General features: G+C 39.0%; 1 protein-coding gene across 1 annotated transcript in view; it reads right to left on the minus strand.

The window, feature by feature from the left end:
• Positions 1–1886: 1886 nt before the first annotated feature.
• The window catches only part of Aff2 (AF4/FMR2 family member 2), a 321215-nt gene continuing 303151 nt past the window's right edge, over positions 1887–19950 (minus strand). The window contains exons 17-21 of the mRNA XM_042680414.1: positions 18687–18758; positions 18265–18358; positions 16034–16086; positions 6788–6978; positions 1887–2311 (exon numbers count right to left, since the gene is read on the minus strand). Of these exons, the coding sequence (XP_042536348.1) occupies positions 2190–2311; positions 6788–6978; positions 16034–16086; positions 18265–18358; positions 18687–18758 (532 nt within the window). The 3' untranslated portion in view covers positions 1887–2189. The remainder of the gene's footprint in view (positions 2312–6787; positions 6979–16033; positions 16087–18264; positions 18359–18686; positions 18759–19950) is intronic.

A 19950-nucleotide genomic window follows, 5' to 3' on the forward strand; every position in this document is an offset into this window, starting at 1 on the left:
CTAAGATCATGGTCGAGATTGAACTTACAAGTCAAGCCAGTAGTCTTCATTAGAAAGTAATAGCCAGGTAGTGTACCTGGCAAGCCATGGATAATAGAGAACTTGAGTCACTGCAAAGTCATCAGCTTAGTTTTGATATGTGAAACCCACTTCGGGGGTTTAGAGTCTCTCATAGTTTCCTTTTCCTCATTTAGGAGGCTGAGCAAAGATTCAGCTTTCACTTGTATGTGAGTACATGTGTCTGGGTGCATGTATGTGCAAGTGTAAGGATTGTTGTTGAGACTGTAAACAAAAAAGCTCAACCATGTTGGGAGCGTTAAAAGTGCAGGGTTCAGCTGCTGGGATGCTCCCATCAGCCACATTAGCAACATGGCATTTGCCATTGAAGTATAACTTTTACCACCTTATACAACAAAGGGCTTTAGACTCAAAGATGACCAGAACAGAGCTCACATCTGGCTCTTTTGCAACTGGGAATATATCTAACCTTGACAATGATTGTGCAGTGATCACCTGCTGCTCCCATCACAGATCTGCATGACTTGCTTTAGAAATCATACAAGTTTGCATCTTTCATGTGCATATCTATTATTCATCTGGTCATAACTCAGTGAACAGAATTCAACAACTCAGTAGATTAAAGGCTACATGGAATTATATGCCAGCAGGTAATTATAAGTAACTAATGCATGGCTAGTGTTTACTACAGTGTGGGATTCTTCTGATGGGCTGGAACACCAAAGATGATATTTACATGGTGATGTTTAGGGGCATAAGATGCACGGAGAGGATCATAAGGAGGGAATATATTTATAATTTTAAAAAGAAATGGCCCAAATTAGGTGAACAGGTCTCAATAATCAGAGTTCTTTCTAAGCAAAGCACTCCAGGGTAAAGCACGACCCCAACTCAGTTTTTTAACGTTAGTAACTACTTACAGAGTTTGGAGTTTTCTTTGGACTTTTCATGGGAATTATTCACTCAAAAAATCAGTGGTTGTATTTCATTCAAAAGCTAATGAGCTAAAAAAAAAAAAAAGGGAAAAGAAAAAAGATGAAAGAAAAGTGTAGAAAAAATAACCTCCTAAAATAGAAAATGTGGATAATTATTGAGGAAGTTAGGTTCAGTTCTGAAACTTCTACGAATCAAATTATATATTATGACTTCTAGGTAGTAGTAGTAGTAATTGATTCTTGTTTGTAGACATATGAGCAAAACACACTTTAAAATCCTGCCTCCTGACTGCAAAGGAGGCAGAGGTGCGAAATCCGTGTCAGATGTTTTCCAGTCCTGTCGCATCTCCCAACTTAAGATAAATGTAGCATTTTGGCTACTAAGGCATGCATCCACCAAGCTGCTCCTGAGGAGGACAGTTTGGCACAAAGGGATTCCAGGTGAGGATATAAGCTTCAAAAATATTTGCAGTATGTGAAGTTCAAAAATATTTGTGCCAGCTGATGCTTAAAGTAGTCTAAATAAATGTTGCACTTCCTTTCCATCATTAAAATCTTTTCTTCAAAAATAAGGAATTAGAAATAGGATGCTAACCAAAGCCCTCTGTGAGGCATAGCATCATTTCAGGAGTATCATTACTGTGTTCTTTTTTTTCCCCTTGATATGCTGCTTGATTTTATGATGTTGCTATAACATCTAACTGGAGGTGGGATTAACAACAAAAATTCTCACCTGAAGGTGTAATATGTGGGAACCACAGAAGTTGAACAGTGGATTCTGAAATACATTCTTATTTGGATATAATGCTATAGTTTGGGGGGCATAGCTACTGCTGAAAATCTTTGCAAGGTCCCTCTTGTACAAGTTTTCATTGGCATATCAAATGACTTGTTCCAATGCTCAGGGACCCATTATTGTCACAATTGCTTCCCATTCATTGTGTTGGGCAGTGTGGCCTTAAAATGATATTGTAGGGACTATCGTTTCCATAAAGATGTCAGGATCTGAGAGATGCATATCAAAAACTCAAAGGTAATAAAACATAACAAGGCTTTCAAGTTGTAGTGTCCACTTACAATGACTTCAGTTTTTCACAGATATCAAAAGAAACATTAAAAAAAAACAAACACAACCAAAGAGAACTATCCCAGATGCTTGAGGTTCCACCAGTGACCATCAGTACGCTGGTAGAGGTAGAGTGATGGGCAGTGATGCTAGACAGAGGAGAGCACCCACTACAACAAATGGGCATCAATGCGCAGCCAACACAGTCCCTGGCGAACGTAGCGGACAAGATTGGTCATGCTGCTGTGCTGGGTCAGGGGCCCCATCAATGTATCCAGATCGCCAAAGAATTCTGAAAAGCAGAGCAATCCTGGGTGAGTAGTTCAAATAACACCTTGGAAATATGCACCAAGTGAAGAAACTGTCTTTACATCACACCACAATAATATGCACAGTGGAAAAGGTATCCACTTGTTAATCCATCTGTTCATTCATTCAACAAAAATTAATAGAGTGCTTTCTAAGGGAGCAAAATTCCACATGCATGTCAAGCACTATTATGTTAATCTTTATGGAGCTCCAAAGAACTCAGAAGCATGAATAGTATTTGTATTGTTGTGATTAATTAAACAAAATCTCTTTAAATCTGTTAATTCATTGTAAGTTTTACAAAATCATTACATATTTCATGGGTTATATATTTTTACACTATATATTTTATAGCATATTCCTAAAGTACATTATAATCCTGTGGAAGTTTGTTTTATATACATCCATATATATAAAATATATAAGTATTTGCCTGCATAAGTTTATATATAACATGTTATTTACATATTGAAATGCATGCATCATTTACACCTTTAAATGTATTCAAATATATTTTATATTGTATAATGAGCACATATCCTACAAATTTATATTTAGAAACCAGACCATATACACAAAAAGACCCGTTGAGATATCACATAGCATTTAATATCTGATATCAACTGTGTTTCCTTCTATGTACTATAAAAATACATTTTCCTCTTGTTTAAATGAACTGAGTCTACTGATTTTTCTTGGCATGATGCAGATGAAGCCAGTGACTCTGAACAGCAAATATAGTCACCAACATACAACCAAATAACTCTTGGAAGAATCTGATATAAAAAGTCTTACAACCGATTACTTTAGGGATGGAAAATGACCTACAAGTATCTTGTACCTAGCAAGTCCCTCCACCTCTCTAGATAGGAATGTTAAGTATGTCCAGCTAGCCGGGTTCCTGTGGCTCATGCCTGTAATCCTAGCTACTCAGGAGGCTGAGATCTGAGGATTGTAGTTTGAAGCCAGCCTAGGCAGAAAAGTCACCGTGGGACTCTTATTTCCAATTAACCATGTAAAAACTGGAAGTGGTTCTGTGGCTCAAAATGGTAAAGGACTAGCCTTGAGCAAAAGTGCCCAGGGACAGTGCCCAGGCCCCGAGTTCAAGCCCCACAATGGAAAAAAAATGAATGCCCAGCGGATTTCTACTGGATGACTGGGGAAAGGTACAGTCATGAGAGGCTACCTACTGGTTGTGTAGAACATTACAATGTGTATCTTGGGTGAGATGCATATATGGGAAATCTCTGTGATGTTTAAGAAGTAGCTAGGAATCTCTCATACTTGAGTTTGCTTGTCTTATATTTGGTTATGAGTGGTCTCTGTAGCTGGAGTCTTCTTTGTTAGCTTCCCCCAAAGAGAGAGTCTGGGGCAGATGAAAGATGGAAATATAGTGTGTCCTAGATTGGTTGGTATATATGCTCTGGCCTTCTTAGAAAGCAATTTCCATGCATGGTTTATATATGCCTGATTGCTTGGCAGATGGTATTTCAGTAAAACAATGCATTTATTCTTCCTGCTATGTGTAACATATGGGCTCCTTCAGGAGGTATCAACTTCATTTGATTATGGCATACTTTTTAACCTGTGCTATGCAATAAAAGTAATTTTTGCTAAAAGGACTATATTGTTTCTGGCATCTAAAATATTTCCTTAGGTAATATAATAGCAAGGAAAATATTAAAGGACCTAGTCCGTGTTGGATAGATGTTAGCTTCATAGAAAGTCTGAATACTTTCTGGGAGTTCTGTGAGGTTTTTTTGACATCCTTATCTAGACACTCAGGTCACCATTTTAGTGATGTCTTCCAGAAATAGGATGTGTAGCTGTAGAAAGTAGAGAGCAAGGCTGCTACACCAAAGATCAAAGGACAGCATTAGCCCCATTGGACAATTTTGACACCACAATTTTCTGCAATTGCTATCTGGAACTGCATGGGTGGGCAGGCATGAGGCAAGGGTATTGGTCCTTTACTGAGGGACTACATCTAATCCATCTCCATGACACAATTGTGTAGAAAAAAGTACAAGGACACAGTTGTCTACCGTGGGATATAGGGCTCCTACCAAAGAGAAACTCCTTAGTTCTGAGATTTCTATCTGCACAAACCAGATGTGAGAAGAATCCTCAAATCTAAGCAGATCAGAAATAACCTGTGTGGGAAACTCAGGCCATGAGGAGAATATTTCAAACTAGAAGCTTTTTCTAGTCCACTGAAAACCCAGTGTCAGCATTAGTGGGATGAATCCTCTATGTTGTAGAATAATGAAGTTGTTTTGATTCAACATTAGGCAGAGAATTTAGCAAGTCCTTGACAGGCTGTGCTAATGACAAGATTAGCATCATTTCACCCTAACATCAGCACAACCACAATGTCACTTCTGAAAAGGCATGCAGTTAATTTAGAATGAATTACCTTAACAGGTTTGAAAATGGATGCAATTATAAAGAAAATCCATAAATATCGAATGACCCTCAAGTTACCAATAGAAAATATGACAAAGTGGCGCCAAAATAGCTAGATAAATCTTAACATGCCTATGTCTTTGCCTGAAATTTTAGAACTCTTGGATGGGCTTGATTGTGTGGGTCAGTTTCCTCTGAGTTTTCAGATGTCTATGAAGACAGACAAGGCAAAATTGCCCTTGCTGAGATAATTGAATTCAAGATCCTACCAAAGAGCTCAGAGGATCTGCTTCTAATCTTGCTTCCTAGATGTGCAATGCACCCTATTGGTAAAGAGTTGAGAATGTAGAATCAGGAATTTCTACATTCAGTTCCTGCTTCTAGCAAACACTGAAAGCTCTGCTATCATAGGCGAGTTTCTTAACCTCATAGAAACTCAGTTTCTTCATCTATACAATAGGGAAAAATGAATAAGAGATGTCAAAGAAGAAAGCTAATAGTTTAGTTCCTAAGAGACAAACAGATGTAACCAATATATGTACACATTCCCAGAGTCTGTATAAGTTTGAGGCTAGGTTCTGGATCAAAGTCTCAAATTTTGCGATGTGCTTTAATATATATTATGTACACCTAATAGTACAGAGCAAAGAAAGAGGGCAGTTATTTGTAGGATCTTGCAGGCAATATTTTACGCCACATGCTTTACATATTTCATCCATCTCTATTACCCTTTGTGGTGGTTTCACCATCATCTTTCTCATGATCATCTATATTATATTTATTATATAAGTGAAAAACTAGGAAGTAATTCTTGGATTGTAGTAAGTTATAAAGTTAGTTACAAAATGGTGCATGACTCGGGCACAGTTCCAACTTAAATTAGTATGAAGTCTGCATCCTTCCTTCCTATTCTAATGGGATTCTTTTCCCAGATGTTCTTTGGCACAGTGGCAAGGAGAAGGGGTTGGGAAGTCTGTGCTTCATGGTATAAGCCATGCATTGCGGGAAGCACTCCTAAGACTTAGAGCGTACAGTTTGAGGTGAGAAGAGGAATAATCTGAAATGCTGGTGCATTTGTGGCTAGAGAAGGGACTGGCTTTGCAATGAGGACACTGCAGCTTAGGAGGACAATTGGGCCAGGAGGCCCATCAATTTCTTCTTGTTCAAATCCCTAGGAACTTTCATCTTCACATATGTGGCTTACATCCTCCACCTAGTCCCCAAGTTCATTTCATGAAGCTCAAACCAGAGAGGAAGCTAGTATCTCCACATTACTATGCACGTATTTCTACCACTATAGCTTGCTTGTCATGTTTTTGGACTCTGATCTAGAAAAGCCTACATCTGTCCCCACATTGACAGTCTATGACTGCTGGGCTAGAAGCAGTCATGTCCAGTGACTGTGTACAACTATACAAAAGTGTGGTTTTGTAATAGCTTCAATAGCTAAGGTCTCAGATGGAAGCATGAGTCACTAATGATTATTGACTAAATTTCTGGTGAAGCAGAGCCCCCTTTGCATTTGTTCTGTGACAAACCTCCCATGTTTCCTTTATCCAGCTTCCTACACACATGAAATAGTAGCTGAGCTTTGCTCCTTATTGCAAGTGGAAGCTACAACATCATGTATTCAAGTGCAGTTGATCATGGTAATGGAGACAGATGACCTCAGATCCACCTTACTTCTCAACAACAAAAAAAGAGAGAAATTCATTTCATAGAAGCCACCAGCATCTTCATGTGCCAACCATATTTCTTGCATTTGCTTCTATTTCTCTGTGTTGATCTTTGGCACAAAGTGAAATGCAGAAATATTTGCCAAAACATCACTGTTCCGATTACTTAAAACTGTATAAAGGAACAAAATTTCCAGCTTTCATTTTCACTCTCTCAGTACAAATAGGTCACTGTGTCAGCCCTGAGCTCAACTCCTCTCATCTAAGACCTGGAAATGAGACTACAAGATAAAAGACTACCAAGAATAACTCAACTCTTCCAAGCCCAGGTAACTCCATGTCCGTCTGTGAGCAGTGGGGAGAGCAGATGAGCATACCTTTGTTCTCTCTTGTCAGTTTGTCAGCCATGTCCCAGTGTTCATAGCCCCGCAGCACATTGCTTGTGATGTTGACATGGCTAGCAGCCATGTGGTGAATGCGCTGGGGAATGGTAACAGGGCCGTTGTTGCAGTTCCCCATTGCGTTGATCGGAGAGACGTTGTGGAGAGACACAGGGGATGGCGTGTTCCTGAAGGAGGGAAAGAGGTGGGGCTTGTTAGATTGGCAGGGAAGAGGGCCAGCAAGCTTCCAGGCCTCCCTCATCACACTGGGATCTCCTCAGACTACCACTTGTCAAAGTGATCCCAGTATGGGAGATGTAACTGGTGGAGAGCAGCTGTTCCCCAATTCCAATGTTGCTGTCCACAATATATCCTAGACTTTTCTCCAGAGGCTCTGGTATAGAAATAGATGATCATTATAACAGACCCACCTCATCAATGTTAGACTGGAGAATGAGCCCATTCTCATTTTCTAACCTGAAACACTAAAATCCTCACTGCCTCTGACAATCATGGAGGGCTCCATACACAGTGTTGTATTTGCTCCCAAATACCAGGAAAAGCCATCTGGATCTTTCACTGTCATTACGTTGGTTCACATGTGTAACCTTTATGTTGAATATATCTGACAAGTGACAGTGTTTTCGAGAGAGAAACAAATCTGAGCTCTGATTTCTCTACCTGCTCCTAGAACAACAACTGGTAGTTAGAAAACACTTGATGTGCAATACTGTTTTGTGGAAACAAATGTGACAGTATTTTTTTCATTATTTTTTGGATTAGGTCTGGTATTTTGGGGGGAGGCAACCTCAGACCACAATCCTGCTACTTACCACCAAGTAGCTGCCTGGTTTTCTTTTCTTTTTATTGTAAAGATACTGTACAGAGGGGTTACAGTTACATGAGTAAGGTAATGAGTACATTTCCTATTGAGCATTGTTACCCCCTCTTTTGTTTTTCCCCTACCATCCCTTCCCTCCCACCTCCCCAACTCCTCCCTCCCCCTCCCTCTGAAGTTGTAAAGTTAGTTTTCAACATAATGTCTTGTACATCTCATTGTTACAATGGGTCCACCTGTATCCTTGTTGCAACATTTGAATACAATTACAATGACCAAAATATAGTTCCTAAAGCCCTCCAGGACAAGAGGCAGTATTAGGGAAGCAGGGGGGGAATGCAGGAAGCTGAATCTCTTTAGATATGGCACAGATGTGTGCTGTTAATTGGTGACTGTTTATCTGCACGCTGCTTTGTAAAGAGAAGCCTTCAGAGTTCCTACTTTATGCAGTAAATCTTTTTGGACATGGGTTTTTTTTTTTTTTTACTTGGGATATGTTTTTATTTCAGAAGTTCAGTGTTCAATGGAACATTGTTTTTAACAGAGAAAATGGTATAAGACAAGTACTCTCATTTTTGGCATTTCCATCCATGGGTTTTTATTAAATTCTTCAACATCGATCATGAGGAGGTTACCTGCTGGCTGCACACAGTGTGGAGATAAATTTTCTCCCAAGGTCTGGGTTTAGGTTGCCTGCTGCAGGCCCTTCTAGGAACATTCTTGAATGTCTGGGTGACTTCCTGTGCACAGGAGCAACATCTATGTGTCTCTCATTTACTTTCCTCCTCAGTCACACGTCAAATGATTTTTAGGGCACTTTACCCATTTTATCAGGAAGACAAACACTTTAAGGATGTGAAAAATGGGGAGTCAGGTGTTATAATATACACCTGTAATCTCAGCTACTTGAACGGGAAGATTCCCTGAGCTAGGAGTGTGACGTCATCCTGAGCAACACAGTGAGACCCTGTCTCTAAATCAAGAGGAGTAAATAAGCAATAAAAATGGTGAAAAACTTTATCTAGGACTCCTAGAATCTGTATGATAGAAAGAAACTCTTCTCTACCCCAGCACATTAACAAGGAGCCCTAGTTCATTCCTGCTCTCACCGTCCCCTTACCAGTTGCTGTGTTGGCAGCCCTATATTTGCAGAGTTGTGACTGTGCTTCTACACCTGCTCACAGAATGACTGTACACCCTGTTGGGTAACACATCCATTTGATTTGAGGGAATAGCAATCACATGTGCTAAAATGCTGAAGTGCTGCTCACTGGCTCCAAGAGCAGTGGGAACAATTACCACTGAAATCCTCTCCTGCAGATTAGCACAGACTGTGCCCACAGCCACAGGGAACATTTGTGCCAATGGTATGTATGTTCTGGCATGCTCTGGTGTGAGAGGGAAGATGGAGTGTCACACTATCTCTGTACTTCTGTGGCTTAGGAGTAGAATAGTGAGAATATTAGTGAGAATATTCTTGTTCTGTTTTTAATGTGGAGGTATTTTTAACTGGAAATTGTTATCTTTAAGTAGTTGTACAAAGGAGGTGCCATTTAACAAAGACGTTTATTGATACAATGCATCTTGATCGGTACTGTCATCTCCTTCAACATTCTCACCTCTCTTTGAGCCACCTGTTCCCTTACTTTTTCTTTATTATGAAGTATACGTTACAATTTTTTACTTCTTGATAAAATGATGGATTCTCAAGGCAGGACTGAGTGGGGGAGAAATCTAAGTTAAGGGACTACAGTACAGAAAGGGTAGTTGAGAGCAACCCCCCCCCCCAAATCAAACAAACAGTGAATGCTGTTTTGTTTGTATGATGGGTTGTAAATACTATTTTCGAGTCCTTTGTCCCAGTAGTGGTCATTAAGTTCTGTCAATTTATGTAAGAGAGGAATATGTTCTCATTTGTAATGTCTAGAAAAAGGGACAAAGCTGTCAAGGGCCACAAATGTTGAAAAAAGGTCCACACAGTTGTTTAATCCCAAGAGACTTGGCTTCCAGCTCCAGTCCTGCCCCCAAATTGCTGTGTGCCACCATGCATGTCCCTTCTTCTTGTTCAGTGTTACATTCTTACCTTGAATTAAAAGATTGATTTCATAACTTCCAATCATGTCCATAGGATCCAAGTGGTGACATTGATCAAGATATATTGTATCTATAAACTGACATGTTGAATTCAAAATGCTTTCTACCAGTACTTAATGTAAAAAAGAAGAAACTAATGGAAAACCAATATTGTCTCTACCTCACTATCTTAAAATGCTTTTTTGCACTTACATATGGAAGCTAAAACAACTGTTCATGTTCTTATACTAAATTCTATGATTTGATGCTGATAAGTTGATCTATCTATCACATTGTGCTAATGAAAGGGAAATATTAAAGATTCATAAGAAATAATGATTGTGGAAAAGACAGAGGGTAAGAGCAGAGTTCACTTGTCTTGGTATATTCATTCACTCGGCCCACACCAGAGCTCAGTAGGCATGTCCATTGATAGGTATTGTCCTTTCCTCCACACTTCCAAGGTACACAGCAATGAGCATGCACATAGTAGCACATGCTTCCCACCACTTCCACTTGATCATCCTCATCCAATCTGCTATCCTGCTCACCTTATAACTATGATCGGTCTCTTGTTTTACTTTGAACTTATCTGCCAATCCTTGTCCTCTTCTCTCTCTAGGAATATATATCCCCCAAATACTTGCATGGCTTGTTCCACATTGTCCTTCTCTAATAAACCTGTTCACGACTCTATCACTGTTCTTTCTCCTCTCTCCATTAGACCTTGTTGTTCCCTTTATTTCTAGTCCATTCCTATCACTAACCATCATCTAGTATGTGTGTGTGTGGTGTGGGGGGGGGGCAATCCTGGGGCTTGAACTCAAAGCCTAGGTGCTGTCCCTGAACGTTTTTTGCCTAAGGCTATCGCACTACCACTTGAGCCACATCTTCACTTCCAGCTTTTTGTTGGTTAATTGGAGATGAGTCTCACAGAGTTTCCTTCCCAGGCTGGTTTTGAAGTATGATCCTCAGATCTCAGCCTCCTGAGTAGCTAGGAAGCACGAGCCACCATATGTTTCCATATCATGGAGTTTTCTTTTTGTTACTCCAACAGAATATAACCTCAGTGGAGTCAGGGATTTCTTTTCTTTTTCTTTTTCTTTTTTATTGTGAAAATACTGTACAGAGGGTTACAATTACATAGGCAAGTTAATGAGTACATTTCTTATCAAGCATTGTTGCTTCCTCCTTAAACAAGGAATTTTTTAAAATATTCTATTCTGTGCTATGCTATACCATGGCATCTAGAAAAGTGCTTATTATATATTTTGCATTCAGTAAGTACAAGTGGACTACGTGAATGATTTGTCAATACTACTTAGCATTATTTCATAAAATGTGCTCCACAAGGTAAAAAGAGAAGAATCTATGTAACACAAGCATGAGGACTGTAAAGGGCCTGGCACTGTGTCTCATATGAAGTAGACACAGTAAACATTTGATGATTGAAATGGTGGATGACCCGCCATTTGAAATAGAACACACAGTTTAATAAAGGATAAAAGCCCACTACTTTCTGGTATTTTATAGTAAATATCAAGAGATGCATAGATCAAGAGCTTTAAGAGTTCTGGATGTAGGATCCTTATGTTTTCCACTAAAAAAGAAAATGTCACTAATAGCTGTAGCCACCATTTGCTGATAACCTACTATGCAGAATGCATAGCTTTCATCCATCCATCAGCATTATGTCTAATCTTCCCCACAAGGAAAATTCTCAAGGAAATTTCTGCTGCCTATTGTCTCATATATGATAAAAATGGCCTCAGAAAAGCAGTTCAGCTCTTTCCTAGGTGTCACACAGAACATCAGCCAAAGAACCAGGATTTGACAGCCTATCTGTTTCTCTCCAAAACCTATCCTCCTTCCACTGTACTATGTTACTCCATCTTATTATCCACTCGACTAAAGATTTCACTTGAGTTGTATTCATCTTCACCTTTGTGTCCACATCCACCCTGGTTCTTTTCTAGTACTCTCTCAGGTTTGTGTATGTCATCTGTGTCCCCACCAGCAACAGTCCTCTATAAGTATGTTGTGCATGTGGGTGTTTTTTTTTTTAACTTATTTATATTTTCATGGTACTGGCATCCACGTTTGAGACTTACTTGGTAAGCTGGCATTCTAACACTTGAACCACACCTCTTTTTTGCTGGTTTAGCTGCTCCTCTAATGTAATAGGGGATTATGAGCTTTCCTTGCTCAGGCTAGCCACAAAACATCAGCCTTCCACTCCCAGCCCCCAAGAAATTAAGTTTACAATGTGAGCCACTGGTGCCTAAGGTAGGAGATGTTTTCCTTTTTACTTAACCTGAATGATCCCTCCAGTGACTTTCATACTTTTCATTCTTTGGACTGGTCAGTGTCTCCAAAGTGTGGAGGTATCCCTTCTTACACCTTCAATACAGTACTGATAGTTTTCTGTTTACTAAAATAGCTCTTCTGAAGGCCTCAAACGGCCTCTTTGTTTCCAACATCAGTTGCCTTCATTGCTTTATTTCTTTCTATTGTCTCTTCATGACACTGGAGATTTTTGTCCAGGGTTTTTAAATTCTCTATATCATGCCTTTCTGCTTTCAACACTATGGATCTGTAAATTCAGGTCATCCCCTATTCCTATATGGCTTCTGAGCTACAGATAGTTGGAGAAGTAAATTTGCAACATATTTGATGAGAATGATAATTAAATTTGAACTCTAATTAAGAAAACATATTTAAAAAAGAATTCCATTCTATGCATTAATAAGCTTGCTTTTCAAAAATGTACTTAACTAATTTTATTTTTATTTTTTAATTTTTATTGTAAAGGTGATGTACAGAGGGGTTATATTTATATAAGATAATGGGTGCATTTCTTTTTGAATAGTGTTACTCACCCTCATTTCTCCCACTTCCCCCTGACTCCTTTCTCCCCCAAGTTGTAAAGTTCATTTCCAACATAGTGTCTAGTTGGTTCACTCTTTATCTCACCGTTTCTGTGATTCTCCTTCCCTTCCTTAAATCAGCTAAACTTATATACAAGACAAAGTGTACAGAAATTTAAAAAAAAAACCAATGACAATAGGGTATAAACCAAAAGAAAAAAGAAAGAGTAAAGAAATAACTGCAAGTAGTACGTTATAAAAATCTGTTCCCATTTCTTGGAATTCATTTTGATAAAGTTCAACAACCCCATTAATAAGTGGGCTAAAGACTTAAAGAGAAACTTCTCTAAAGAAATACAAATGGCTAATAGATACATGAAGAAATGTTCAACATCTCTGGCCATCAAAGAAATGCAAATCAAAACAGCATTGAGATTCTACCTCACCCAAGTTAGAATGGCCAATATCAAAACTAATAATCACAGATACTGGTGGGGATATAGTCAAAAGGGAACGGTACTATACTGTTGATGGGAATATAAACTTGTTCAACCACTTTGGAATGCAGTATGGAGGGTCCTCAAAAAACTAAACCTAGAGCTTCCTATTACACAGCAATCTCATGCCTGGGCATTTACCCAAATAAGACCACATAAAAGCTACCAGCACAACTATGCTCATTACAGCATTATTTACCATAGCTAACATAAGGAATCAACCCAGATGCTCCCAGTAAATGACTGGAAAAAGAAAATGTGGTCTGTATACACAATGAAATTCCATCAGAAAGAATGACATTGCCCCATTTGTAAGGAAATAGGAAGATTCGGAAGAAAAAAATCATTAAGCGAAGCAAGCCAGACCTAAAGAAACACAGGTTATGTGGCTTCCCTCATTTGTAGTAATTAGAATGTGTCTATGATGTTCTTAGCAGAGGATCACAATGGCTCAATAGTTAGGTGTATATGACCACAGAAAATGAAGCTTATCAAAATGTATTTCAAGAAATGGAAACACAAGATTTTTATAATATGCTGTTAATTAAATTTATAGTTTGAATTTCATCAATAATGATGCTGCGATTTTTTTCTTAAATCCTTCTAGATATTAGCCTTGCTTATAGCTTTGATCCCACAAAGCTCAAAATATGAAATGTGTAGTTTCTTTTTTAATAAGTGTTTTACTGTGAAAATACCGTACAGAGGGGTTACAATTACATGAGCAAGAAATGTACATGAGTACATTTCTTATCAAGCATTGTTGCCTCCTCCTTTTTTTTCCACTGACATCCCTCCCTTCCCATTTCCACGACTATATCCCCCCCCCCCCACTAAAGTTGTAAGGTTCATTTTTCGACATAGCATCTTATACATTTCATTGTTGCAATGGATCCACCTGTATCCCTATTTAAACACTTTGTTTTTTCCCTTCCCCTCCCCAAATTATACCAACATCAAATACTGTGAAAGCAGGGGTTATACCGTGGGGGAGGGACATACAAAACAACAAAGAAATCACCTTACAAATACGTTAGAAACAATAGCAAGCAAGAAAAAACCACTTGTACTTTCTTAATCCCTGACCTATACAAAGGAAATTTTCCTTCTCTTTCATACTAGTTTTCTGGACTGTCTTCTTCCAGTTGTGTTAGAGAGTAGATCCTGAGAGTCTATTCTCAACCCTTTTCTTATCTCTCCACATATTGTCCTGTGTTCTAGTTCATGAATAAGATGGCCAGGATCACCTTTACTCATGAACAATTGGCTTTCCAATCACGAGCCTGCCAAGAAGAAGGTGTTGTGAAAGATCTTTGATGGGGCCTCCCATCCTCATTCACTGGTAAGCTAGACTTGTTTACAGACAAGGAGACTTCTCAGGTCTTGCAGGAAGGCCTGACCTATTCCTTTGTGCTTCCACAGCATGCTTATTTACACTGGTAGCCTCCCTTCACAGACTGTGCTCTTCTGTGCTCAATTCTGTCTTCCTACTTGTCATATGGGGCCTGGTACAGAGCAGTTGTACATGAAGCATTAGTTGAATGAATAGAGTAGACCTTTTGGAATTGTCCCATTCTAAGATCAATATCTTACCGAAGAGTCTACTTTCTTTAGACAGAAACTGCTTTGAAACATCATTTCATGGGGCTTTTAATGTGAGTTTACAAGTTTAGAATGTATTTAAGTTCTATTATTTTTGAACTAAAACATATTTTTTTTCTAAGTGGCCCTTTAATAATTGTTTACCTGACCTTTCCTTTGCTTCATTCTACGCTTAGACAGAATGGCTCTCCCTTAGCTTTCAATGGTTATTTTTGTTCTCTGAACTTCTACAGAGAAGTGTTCTTTCCCATTTTTCACCAATATAAGTGCTTCCTTTCAATACAGTATTTGAATTAATGTGTAGTTTTAATGGCTCATTTTAGGATCTCAAAGTATACTTCACTGTCACACTGCTTTTGGAGTATGCTTTGTATCTATTTAGAAAGTATTTTACTCTTGAAGAAAGTGTTTTGATCACAGATGCAAAGATTTTGAGATGATGAAATATTGAAAAAATCAGCTTGGAATCGTAAAACAAGCTATTAGTGAACTTGTATTGGTCACAGACATCTAATTTCTCTTCCTACTACTTGTGGGAAGGGAGCTTGGAGATTTGGGAATCAGACAAGACACAGGCAAGTTAGCCAACAAATCAAGATACCTTGATGGATTGTGGTGGTGACAGAGGTGGGATTCATCTCCTTAGTATGCTTCGTCTCTTTGGTAGGCCATACAAGGTCTACTTCCTTCATTTCAGAGATAGAAAAACAATCCTAGAGGACAAAGTGCTACATAGCTTCTCTTGTGGATTTAGGGCAATCTTGGGTTCAAATCAGTGTTTCCTCCTAACTTCCACTGCATTGCTGTGGAGCCTGGCTGAGGCTCACAGATTGCTGCAAGCCTGGGAGAGTTCACAGAGTCTTAGATTGACATTAGAATAGATGCTTTCATATTTCAGGTCAGGGTATTTTAGTATTAATATAAAAATCACCACAAAGGCTCAGATAATTGGTGGACTAAGTGGCTTCACATTTTCAGTTCTATTATGCCTTTGGTTTTATTAAACAGCACTTACTATATATCAATGAATATTTCATTGGTCTTTCATTACTGAGTGAATCATTGACAAATCACTGCAGTGGAATTAACTTTACCCAGCCTCCCTGAAATGCTTGGCGCTTGCCATCTCATTAACACATATTTTTATGGCCATAATTTGGCTTAAAGATCAAATAGTGAGAGAATGTGGAGCCACATTATTTTAAACTTTTCTGTCTTCCCCTCATCTGAAACCTGGCTAGAATTCTAAGTGTGCAAGAATAAATATAGTCTTGGAATTGACCTTCATTATTAAATTGTCAATGCAAAATATTTGGGGCTTATTCAGTTATTTTCATGAAAAAGAAATTGTTTGAAAGATACTTACTTTCCATTGCCTACCCATGGAGACTGTATCTGAGCAACTTTTGAAGCATTTTGCTGAAAGAAAAAGAAAAAGGGAAATAAGGACATCTATTTTGTGTTTTTATTAATTCAGAAACAGATGGAAGTGTGATTTCGAGTACATTAATATTGATTGCAGCATTTTGGGATGTAGAGCTGAGATGTATATGCACGTCAGCACACCACGACACACACTCGATGAAAATAGCTGGTTAGGATAATTAGTGGGCTCCAATCAGGACCATGAAAGTCACTTGATGAAAGATCTTATATACTAAAAGGCCCAGTGAAATCAGACTCGGTTTTCCAAGAAGTGGTTTAATTATCCTCATCTAAAATTTATTCTGCAAAACAAGCTCTTCAAAGTATAAGTAAGCTTTTCACCTTTAACTCCAGTTGCAAACTTTCTTTCTGGGCTACAAGTTAAGCTGTGATTTCTCATATCCTAGCAATGTGTCAGAACGGAACCATACTTTTTGTTCATGTGTTTGTTTTCAGTAATCATCTTGATTTGCTACCTTAGTGTGCAGATTTTTATGACTGACAATTTTCCCTGTGTAGCATTGCAACAGATCCAGAAGTCCATTGCATTGGAACATGGGATGGTAAACATTTTTCTCTTCCTCTGATAGAACTGGGTTGGTTTAAAAAGATTGTCTTCTCGTAATTGTATAGCCATACACTGACATTTAGACAAGACAGGGAATGGGCTGATTGCCACAGCCTCATGATAGACAAGATAGGGATTAGTTTTATTGCAACAGCCTCATGATGCAGGAGGTCAAGCGGTACAGATGGCCAGGATACCCATGGCACTGGGCTAGTTAGGCCTGCTTATGGCATTCATGGCCAGCTGATGCACTCCAACTGTCTCTTAGCCTCTAGGTGACTAGTTGAGCCCCATTTTCCCAAGAAGTATTAAAGAGACTCAGCATTTTTAGGAGTCAAGTATGAATGCAATACTTCTCTGGAATAACATGCATTCTACAGTCTCTCATTTGAATCTTAAAGAATCTCAACACACAGGTCTTTTGTCATGCCTGAAAGTTACACAGGACATGCTATCAGGCACAGAAGCTAGCTCTATGGCTACCATATTGGGAATGTAAGAGAAGCAGCAGTATCACATGGGAACATTCTAGCAGTACACATTCTTCTCAGGTCCTGCTCGGGTAATCACATTCTTCCACATGGAGCCCGGTACTTCGGTTACAAAAGTCCTCTTGGGCATTGTATTGCCCAGTGAAGATTATCAAACACCTCCTTGCTACAGCACAAATAAAGAGCAGAAAGATGAAGGGATGGGAAGCTGTTGTAGGTGACTCCTTTTACGCACGTGATCAGTAGCTATATGGCATTATGCCTATATCACACAGTAGCTGGGAATGTGGGTCATCTGTCCAATTGAGTCACAGTGCTGTCACAAGAGTTGCGCACTGCTACACTTTGAATATTTCATAAAAGGCCAGGCTTTACTTCATTCCAAACAACTGCATTGGTCCAAGTTAGCCAAGAGGTCTTATGTACTTGGCAACAGGCATCATTTTCTTTTGAGATATGGCCAAAAAACGGGAGAAGTGAACCTCCCAACTCTAAATGATGGCTCGTGTTGGAAGAAAAAAGCAGTGTTGGAAGGTGCTGTGGATAAGCTTAGCACCAAACTACTGCTTGCCATTTTGATCTGAGTCCACTCTCAATTTATATATATATATATATATATATAAATTTGTAAACTAAAATACTAGCTCCTGGAAGATGGCTTTATATGTCTGTCCATTTATTTTGGTGAACAAGACAATCAACTGTCTGAAATCACAAAACACTACACGGTAAGATTGTTCATGGAGAAAAGTCTTTTAGGGGTGTAGCTGTCCATCTCCAGCCAGGATGGCCACAGCAACTCCCCTCAATGCTGAAGAATTCCTGGGCTGTCCTCTTCTTTAGGAAGATGGGGTATACCCACAGCCACTACTTCTGCCCACTTTGAAGGGAGGAGCACAGAACATCGCCTGCCTACAACCAAGAGGTTACTGAGTGCCATATGGTCAATCCATGAAATCGTCAAAGGATTGCTGAGCCCCAGAACAGAGATGCAATGACCTTAGCAGCAACGACCACGTGCTAATCATCTGACATTTAATAATATTCCTGACGTATTAATTAGGGATTTTTAAAATTACTTTGTGCCTACAAATCATACCAAAGAAGGATTACCTTAAAATACTCCATCAGTGATCTGGAGTACTTCATAGCATGGTCCTTCTTCAGTTTAAACATCCTTAAGTAGAGAAGTGATAAACATCGGTAGCTGTGGGAGATGAAGAAAGGATCATGTGAATGCCAGGATCTAAAGAAACGTAGAAACTAGAAAGAGTAAGTCATATTTCACAATAACTCACCTATGGTTAGATTAAGAAACCCAAGTAAATAAAGAAAACATTTTTAAAGTAAGGGTGAATTGTTCAACTCCTATTTTGATAAATAAATGAGAAGACTAAATTTGAATGAGCAACTGAAAAAGCCCATTAGTTATCCCATAAAAGGTCAGTTGAAAACCAGAATTGTGGTCTTCTATAAGCAACTAAAGCTGATGGGGAATTTCCACATCCTCCCATGGCATTTCAACCAGGACTTACCATAACACTGCTAGCTTTTTGTCCCCATCAGAAGCCAAGGGGCTTGCAAAGTTCTTCAGCCTCATTGCATACCTTTAAAGATAAAAGAAAATCTCACATGGAATCTGGATTACCCTTCTGCAATTCTGATGTCCCGAGTTGGTTATTCCCACTTTTACTTCAAGGCAGAAGGTTTTACTGGTAGTTTTCCTGAAACCTATGCAAATGGATAGTGTATACCACACAATAGCATGGATGTAATGGAATGCTGGAGAAGCCAGCTGCATTACCAGCCTGTATCCTACAACAAGATACTGAAATGTCTGTGTGAATAAATGCCAGCAAATACTCTTTCAGGAACATTGAAGCTAAGGAACATTATTGGCTTTCAATGAGAGGTGGAAACAATGCCAGCCTTGGTTCAGTTTATGACAGGTGAAGTAACTAATAAAAATCATGAAATAGTCTGTCTGGCATGGGCATCAGAGATCTCATCCACAGGTCTTTCCTAATGGCTTGTATTTTGAATATCCTCTTGTGGAAAGAGGTGTGCTTTTTTCTTTAAAGGAAGGTCGATTTCACAGCATTTTAAAGTCTAAGCACCCTACGTTTATGGTGCTTGTATATTTTGTCCTTCCATTCTTTTTAATTGTTACTCTTCCACATTACGGTGATAAAAGGTTGAGTAGTTTCTTTTCTTCCCATTTTAGCCTAGTACATTCCATTCTGGGCATTTAGACTCTTGAAAATTAATTCATTGCATAAAATCATTGTGTGAGCTGTAATGCAATTTCAGAGGTACTCGTGGGAGAATAAGTAATAGAGTTCAGTGTGGCAGAAGAAGCTTTGAATTGTGCAATCAGGCAGTCTAGGCTAGATTTCATTTACAAGAAGGCAACTGAAGGCTTGTAGTGCATTGGGCTTGCCTGTCCAATGCCTAATTTTCTTATTTCTTATTCAGTTGTTTTTGGGGAGCATTACTGGGGTTAGAACTCAGGGCCTTTGCCTTGCTAGGCAATGCATTCTAACCCTAGTAGGCTAGGCAATGCCACTTCAGTCAAGACCCCGGGCCATTTTGCTTTGGGCTATTCAGTTTCTCAGGTCCTCACACTTGTTAGGCTAGTATGAATCACCACTCCACACGTTGTTTCTTCACTATCTATTTTAGGATAGAGTCTCACTTCCTGATTGGGTACACTGCACTACTTCAACATATTATTGCACTACTAAATCAACATTCATGTATTAGTCACCTTCTAATTGCAAGTACATCTGAAATGACTTG

This window comes from Dipodomys spectabilis, unplaced genomic scaffold (assembly GCF_019054845.1).
Source record: "Dipodomys spectabilis isolate Male_0828 unplaced genomic scaffold, ASM1905484v1 ptg000060l, whole genome shotgun sequence".
NCBI classification, from domain to species: Eukaryota; Metazoa; Chordata; class Mammalia; order Rodentia; family Heteromyidae; genus Dipodomys; species Dipodomys spectabilis.